General features: G+C 36.8%; 1 pseudogene and 1 gene segment (V, D, J or C); both read left to right on the plus strand.

The window, feature by feature from the left end:
• Positions 1 to 3,046: 3,046 nt before the first annotated feature.
• On the plus strand, positions 3,047 to 4,457 carry LOC124991428 (immunoglobulin lambda variable 6-57-like). The segment is given in 3 exon segments: positions 3,047 to 3,140; positions 3,267 to 3,622; positions 4,443 to 4,457. Coding segments are annotated over 3 exon segments (417 nt in total).
• Positions 4,458 to 6,789: 2,332 nt separating this feature from the next.
• LOC124991429 (COP9 signalosome complex subunit 2-like) lies at positions 6,790 to 7,806 on the plus strand (annotated as a pseudogene).
• The last annotated feature ends 936 nt before the right edge of the window (positions 7,807 to 8,742 follow it).

The raw sequence follows: 8,742 nt of genomic DNA on the forward strand, positions 1-8,742 counted from the left end.
ATGCCGTAATATTATTCTTCTTCATAGCTGAATAATATTCCATTGTGTATAAGCAGCCACTTTGGAAAGCAGTGTGGAGAATCCTCAGAAAATCTGGAATGGACCCACATTTTGACCCAGTTATTCCTCTCCTCGGTTTATACCCAAAGGAATTAAAATTAGCATACTACAGTAACATAGTCACATCAATGTTTATAGCAGCTCAGTTCACAATAGCTAGATTGTGGAAACAACCTAGCAGCCCTTCAATAAACGAATGGATAATTTTAGTCCTTGTATTAGGATTTGACTTATTTTGTGTCACAGTTGGTAGTAGCACCATGACAGTAGTTGTGAATGTGTGATCAATGGAATTCACAGAAGGGGACATCATGAAGGTCACAGAACCACAAAACACTGTTTTTAAATTCCTACTTCAAAATCACTACTATAATCATACTTTGGCATAATAAAGAGCTTTGAATTTGACTTAAGACTATTCAACACAAAAATAAAAGTATTAATATTTAAGTGGTCCCTCCATAAGAGCAGAATCTTCTCTTGTCCCATTCGAGTTCCTTAAGTCATTGTAATTAAAAAATCCATCACTTGTAATCATGCACCTCATTTCTAATGGATTACAGAGCTTCACTTTCATATTTCTACATGATTTATTATCTGTTGCTATCTTTTCCCAAATAGGAAAACAGCCCTTATTATAGACCTCTTAAAGGGTTCTATTTAGTATCTCTTATGAGAGTTAAAAGTATAAACATCATATGAAATTCAGTTGGATTTCTCTATGTTAATCCTACAGAACCTGAAAGGAAAATTAGAAAAACTATTCCCCTTCCAATGGCATCAAAAAGAATAAAATATCTGGGAATAAACTTAACTTTGAACTTAAATTTATACAAGAAGGAAAAGTCTTACACACTGAAAATAAAAAGGAAAAACATTGATGAAAGACATTAAAGAGTATAAGTAGAATAAATTTTCATGTTTATGGATTGGAAAACTTAACATTGTTAATTTTTCAAAACTACCACGTGGAATCTAAGCTTCTATACCACTTTTTCAAAAATTCCACTCGTATTTTTTCCATAAGGAAAAAATGTTAAAAATTCATATGGAATATCAATTATATTAAATAGCTGACATAATAATGAAACCAAAGCTGAAGGTCTCATTTTTCCTATTTTCAATATATTTTGCAAAGCTACATAATCAGACCAGTGTGGTACTGATATAGATAATGACAGGTAGAGAAACTGAACAGATTAGAAAGCCCAGAAATAAACTCTTGCATATATGATCAAATGCAACAAAACATGTCAAAACCACTTAATTAGTAAAAGACAGTCTTTTCAACAAATTATTTCAAGAAAATTGAGTATCCACACTGAAAAAAGAATGAAGTTGGACACTTATCATATACTATGTATAAGAAAACTTAACACCAAAAAAACCAAATAACCCAATCAATTAATGGGCTAAGGAACTGAACAGACATTTCACAGAAGAAGAAATACAATCCATCAATAAATATATAAAAAAACATGTTCAACATCTTTAGCAATTAGAGAAATGCAAATCAAAACTACGATTTTATCTCCCTCCAATCAGAATGACAATTATCAAGAATATAAGCAACAATAAATATTGGTGAGGATGTGGGGAAAAAGGTACATTCACACATTGCTGGTGGGAATGCAAATTGGTGCAACCATCATGGAAAGCATTGTGGAGATTCCTCAGAAAACTTGGAATGGAACCACCATTTGAATCAGGTATCCCTCTCCTGGGTTCATACCTAAACAACTTAAAATCATCATACTCACAATAGTTAAACTATGGAACCAACCTAGGTTTCTTTCAACAGATGAATGGATAAAGAAAATGTGGTATATATATATATATATACATATATATATGGAATATCACTCAGTTTTACAGAAGAATGAAATTCTGGCATTTGCTGGTAAATGGATGGAGTTGGAGAATATCATGCTAAGTGAAATAAGCCAAACCCCCCAAACCAAAGGCCAAATGTTTTCTTTGATATGTGGATACTAATTCACAATAAGGGAAGGGGCACTAGGGAAGAATAGAGTTACTTTAGATTAGGTAGAGGGGAGTGAGGAAGGGGAAGGAGTGTGGAAGTAGGAAGGACAGTAGAGTGAAACACATTATTACCTCATCCACATATATGACTGCATGACTGATGTGATCCTATAACATGTACATTCAGAAAATAGAGAAATTATACTCCATTTCGTATGATTTATCAAAATGCATAAATGTGTTCTAGTGTCATGTATAACTAATTAGAGAAAATAAAATAATTTAAAAAAATGGCTCTAAATACTTAAATATAATACATAAAACTCTAAAACATAGAAGAAAACATTGGGGGAGACTTTCATAACAGGATTTGGCAATGAGTTATTGTATATTAAAACAAAAGAACAAGTAATAAAACTAAAAATAAACAAATGGGACCACATGAAACTTTAAAACTTCTGTGCACCTTTTAAATCAACTTTTTAAAAATAGAAGCCAGATAGGGTATGAGAGGAGCTGTTGAAACTGGGGCTGTGGATATGGGATGCCTAGATGCCAAAGTAAACCAAAATATCTGAAGCAGAGTAATAGCCCTTGGCCTATCTGCTTAGATATGAAGATGCAAATGTGTAGTGCACATAGGATGTTCTGCAGAGATTCCAAGGACATGTGACTAGAATTGAATTTGAAGACAGCAGAAATCCTGAGAAATAGCACTCACCCAGGATTGACATGTCTCCTTCATTCACCAGAGGGCACTGCCCTCTAGGCTGTAGCTTAGCATTCCCCAGTTTCTGTTATAGCTGTTTCTCTTACCCTTCACCCCACTGGAGTTCCTGTGCACCCATTTGCGTAAAAATCAACAGCCTCCTGTCTCTCTCTTTCTCAGATGGAGGTCAGACTAATTTTTAAGGGTTTCCACAGCCTCCAGAAAGGGGAACATTTGCATGGAGATCCCCCACCCTGAAGATCAGAGAGACAGATAAGAAGGTTGGATGGGCCCTGAACTGTCTATGTGGTTCAAGAAGCAGGGCTTGCTGTTGTCTTCACCATGGCTTGGTCTCCACTTTTCATAATCCTGCTTGTTCACTGCACAGGTGAATGAATGAAGAAGATTCTGGGAGGGTGCTGAATGTCACCAGGAGGAATGACATCTTTTCTTTCTCTCTTAAAATGAGACCTGTCCTATCCTCACTGATCTCTGTCTCACTCCTTCCTTGCAGGATCTTGGGCTGAGGTTGTGTTCACTCAGCCCCAATATGTGTCAGGATCTCTAGGGCAGAAAGTCACCATTTCCTGCACCCGCAGTAGTGGGGACATTGGCAACAACTATGTGTACTGGTACCAGCAGCATCTGGGAAGTTCCCCCACTCTCCTGATTTATAACTACAACCAGAGACCCTCTGGGATTCCAGACCGGTTTTCTGGCTCTAAAGACAGCTCCTCCAATTCTGCCTCCCTGACCATCACTGGACTGAAGCCTGAGGACGAGGCTGACTACCACTGTCTGTCTGGTTATGATAACTATTTACTCACAGTAATTCATATCTGTGGGGAAGCAAGACAAAAACTCCCTAGGGTATCTCCACCCTGGGCCTGTCTTCAACCCAGGGTCTGTCTTGCTCTTGAATGCTAGAATAGGAAAATTTGGTTCAGCAGTCCCTGTATGTTTTTTCAAAATACAAATTTCTCCTCCTTTGTCTTGAGGGATGACCCTCCTAATCCCTTTGCAATCACTTCCCGGAAAAGATTTACATACAAACCTCAAAAGTATTGAGAATATGGAGTGAGTCATTTCTTGTTCTGGGAGCTATTTTGTGCATCGTTAAGATGTTCAGAATCATCCTTGGTTTCCACGTATAACATTCCAGAGCAAACTACTCCCCAGGTAGTGGCCAAAAGATCTCCAGACATTGCTAAATATCAAATGGTAGGTGAAATCACTCTAATTTGCAACCTACTGGGGCGAAAGTGGGTGTTATTAGCTTTTCTGTTGGATTTGAATCCTATTTATGCCAAATGGCTGGGCGTAAGCCTAGACGGTAGGGATTTCAGGTCAGTCAATGTACAGAGGAGCAAAAGCCCTTCAAGTTGAGCAAACTCCTCAGCACAATAGGTGCTGTGTTTGAATGACTTAGAAATGCTCTGCAACTCCTATGTCCTTGAGGCCTGGAGACATTATCTTATTATAATAACCACTGGTAGTAGTGGATTCTAAGAAGCAAGCAAGTTGTGTGATCTGCACATGCACAAAGCTAACTATACTATGTAACCTAGTGTAACTTGATATGACCCTGGAATAGATAATAAAACTGAACTGGCTTTCCCACAGAGCCACTTCTTGCTCTTCACCATCCTGTGTGCTTGCCTCTTTATTGCTCTCCCCTTAACCCTTACAGCCGGACCCCAGTTAATCTTTACACTGGATATATTATCTGTCTGTGCTTCTGATTTCTCATTTGATATACAGTTTCCATATCTCAATAACTTATTTTGACAGATGAATAATATTCCATACACCATGAATACAGAGAACCTGTTACCCAACTATGTTGAATCTCCCCCCAGATAGACAGTGAATCACAAAATTTTTTTTTTGCCTAAGTATATAATTAGTTTTTTAACTTTATAGGAGTTTGTGAAAATGTAGTACATTCATCCTCATTTATTTGATGAGGAAATTTATCAAGCATGGGATATAGAGATGAAAAAAATAACAAGGTCCTAGATTCTTGAAGTTTGTCTTTTAAGATGAGTATAAGAGAACAGGTAGGAGCAGCAGCAAGACTGAGTGGAGACTATGATCTTTCTTTTGCCAGAGAATCTGGGTTCAGATTTTGACTGCCTTATTGGCATGTCCTTTACTGCCACTAGGCAATGGAGTCTCCACTAAGGACAAGTAGTTATTTGTATGTAAGTTATTTGTGTGTCAGTTAAATAAAATTAAAAATTCTCTCACTCACATTAGTTGAATTTCAGCTGCTTCATGGCTATGTGTGACTAGTGGAAATTATATTTGACTGAGCAAATATAGAATACTTCTGCCACAGCATAAAATTCTAGTGTACTATCTGATTACATAGTTCACTTAAAATTTATATAACTCTGCTCTCTCACCTGTTAAATGAGAACAATTAAAACTATAAAAACATATAAGCTGGGAGTGGTGACACACACCTGTTATACCAGCATCTCGGGAGGCTGAGGCGGGAGGATTGCAAATTTAAAACCAGCTTTAGCAACAAGTGAAGCCATGAGCAGTTTAGTGAGATCCTGACTGAAAAAAAAAATTGAAAAAAGGACTGGGTATATGGTTCAGTGGTCAGGCACTCCTGGGTTTAATCCCCAGTATCAAAATAAATAAGAAAGAATTTTAAAAACTCTATCTAATACTTTAACAGTAGCTACACCCTCTCTGTGGGGTAGCATAATGAACCACTCTACCCTACTGAATTCACCCTACTGAGTTTCTAGCTCTACAGACCTACTCTTGAGAGAAATTTTTGCTGCTAGCCTACATGTGACCCTGAAGTTCTATTTTCTTCCAGGAAGCAGCCTACAGTGAAAAATTGTGTCAACATGTGAGCAGACCTGTAGTCCTTACCCCAGGACCTCCTGGGTGTGTCCAATAAGCATAGTGAATTCTCAGGAAATCTCCTTGCCCACTCTGTAGGGTCTGTAGATTGTATCTCCTAAACATTTCTCAAACCCATTCTCAAATCCAATGGCAACAACCACACCAGGTCTTGCCCACACAGTTCTGGGAAAGGCAATACTAAGAATTAAAACTCATATTGTGAAAATGGGCATGGGAAGCAAATATGTCAAAAACATTGGCTGTGGTGATTGAAAATGACAAATCAAACTCTGACATTTATTTATTAGTTTACAGAGTTAAAGAGAGTACATGTTAGGAGGGTGTTATTCCTCAAATTTTTTTTTGATGGAGTACTAGGGATTGAATTCAGAGGCACTCAACCACTGAGCCACATCCCCAGCCCTATGTTGTATTTTATTTAGAGACAGGGTCTCACTGAGTTGCTTAGTGCCTTGCTGTTGCTGAGGCTGGCTTTGAACTCTCCATTTTCCTACCTCAGCCTCCTGAGCCACTGGGATTACAGGTGTGCACCACTGCACCTCAACTTTAACACACTGTCACTCAAATTAAAAAAAAATATTTTATTTGTTCTAGTTAGTTGTATATGACAGAATGCATTTATACATTTTGATAGATCATACATAAATAGAGTGTAATCTCTCATTTTTCTGATTATACATATTGCAGGATCACATTGGTCATGCAGTCAAACATGTACATGAGGTAATAATGTTTGTTTCACTCTACTATCATCCCTTCCCCCATATCCCTTCCCCTCCATTCACTCCCCTCTCCCTAATACAAAGTAACTTTATTCTTCCCTATCCCCCCGTACCTTATTGTGAATTAGCTTCCGCATATCAGAGAAAACATTAGATCTTTGAGTTTTTGGGTTTGACTTATTTCACTTAACATGATATTCTCCAACTCCATCCATTTACCAGCAAATTCCAGAATTTCATTCTTCTTTAAAGATGAGTAATATTCTAATATATATATGATGGAATATATATACAAATATCACATTTTCTTTATTCACTCATTTATTGAAGGGCATCTAGGTTGGTTCCATAGTTGAGCTATTGTGAATTGAGCTGCTATAAACATTGATGTGACTGTGTCACTGTAGTATGTTGATTTAAAGTGCAGTCACAAGAAGTTATTCTGAAAAATTCATTAATTCCATACTTGATTATATCTCCAATTCTAAACAGATGTATTTACTGCAGGAATTCTATGAAACAACACTGGAAACTTTGAAAGATATTAAGAATGACAGACTGTGGTTTAAAACAAACACAAAGTTTGGAAAATTATATTTCTAATGAGAGGAATGTGGAAAGCTTCAAAAGATTTTACTCCAATTACATCAGTCATGCCAGGCTGATGATGGAGAAGATGACTTGCAAAAAGATACACAGTTATTAGAAATGTGTGCTTTGGAAATTCAAATGTACACAGTACAGAAAAATAGTAAAACACTTAAACTCCATGAACAGTCACTTCACATCAAGTCTGCCATCCCTCATTCACTGATCATGGGAGTCATCAGAGAACACGGTGATAAAATGCACTTGAGAGAAGGTGAATTTGAAAAGGCACACACTGGTTTTTTTGAAGACTTCAAGAATTATGATGAATCAGGACGTCCCAGATGAACCACTTTCTTAAAATATTTGGTCTTGGCAAACATGCTAATGAAATCGGGTTTAAATACATTTGACTCACAGGAGGCCAAGCTGCACAGAAATGATCTAGAAATTCTAGCACTGACGAATTTAGTAAGTGCCTTGCAGAATAATGACATCACTGAATTTGAAAAGATTCTGAAAACAAATCACAGCAACATTATGGATGATCCTTTCATAAGAGAATATATTGAAGAGCTTTTTTGAGACATCAGAACACAAGTGCTCATAAAATTAATTAGCCTTACACAAGAATACATATTCCTTTTATTTCTAAGGAGTTCAACATAGATGTAGCTGATGTGGAAAGCTTGCTGGTGCAGTGCATATTGGATAACACTGTTCATGACTGAATTGATCAAGTTAACCAACTCCTTGAACTGGATCACCAGAAGAGGAGTACGACATGCTGCACTAGATAAGGGGACCAATCAACTAAATTCTCTCAAGCTGGTTGTAGTCAGTAAACTGGTTTAATAGAGAACAAGCTTTCACAGACGTACTTAAGGCAACAGTGCAGAGATGTAATCCTAAAAAGAACTGGGAATGGCAAAACTACTGTTGGCTAATGTGACCTGAAAATTATTGGAATTATGGCAGAAGTACTTTTTTGATCAACTGGTTTTTGTGTTCTGCTGCTGCATTTATTCCAAGATAAACAGCTTTAATCTCCAGAAGAATAGCAAAATACTATGGGATTTATGCTGTATTGACATCTTGCCCTAAAGAATATATCATAGTAATTTGTCATGGGCAACATGACCAGAGAGAAGATTTTTGTCATGATTTTAAATGCACTGACACACTACTGTTGATTAAATTTAAACATGTTTTACCTGCAGAAATTCTCTCACAAATAACCTGCAATAACTTGAAATGCATACCCTTTTGAACACTTCCTTTTCTCATGTATAAATGAAAATGTTTGCTGCATTTTGCAAAATGTCAATTCTCCAAAAATGTGTCCATATATTTCTGCAGTGTAGTAAAGGTTTAGATAAAACCCCATAATTATGGCATACTGTCACTTAGGTTTCAAGCAGCAAAATAAATAGTGAAGCTCAGAAAAAAAAAAAAACTTATGGTTATGCTAAATCATATACAAATGAAAGATAAGATGTTGGTAATTTGTTTTAATATTAATCCATTTTCATCCAATTGAGAAGGGAGATAAGGTTCTGCCTTCCATACCTCCAGTCTGATCTATTAAACTAGAAGCACTGAGGCTGTTATTTATTTTTATGCCACCAATAGCTTTACAATCTTTTATCTCTGGTATCCAGATAAAAACAGAACCTTTGTCCTCAGAGGCTGTTTAGCTCCCTACCTGCATGGAATAGTTATATGTCTGGGAAGCAGAGGTCCAGTGTATGTGATGAGAGACACTGGGTTCTTCTGTTGGACCTTCCCAAT

The sequence above is a fragment of the Sciurus carolinensis genome, chromosome 8, assembly GCF_902686445.1.
Source record: "Sciurus carolinensis chromosome 8, mSciCar1.2, whole genome shotgun sequence".
Classification (NCBI taxonomy): domain Eukaryota; kingdom Metazoa; phylum Chordata; class Mammalia; order Rodentia; family Sciuridae; genus Sciurus; species Sciurus carolinensis.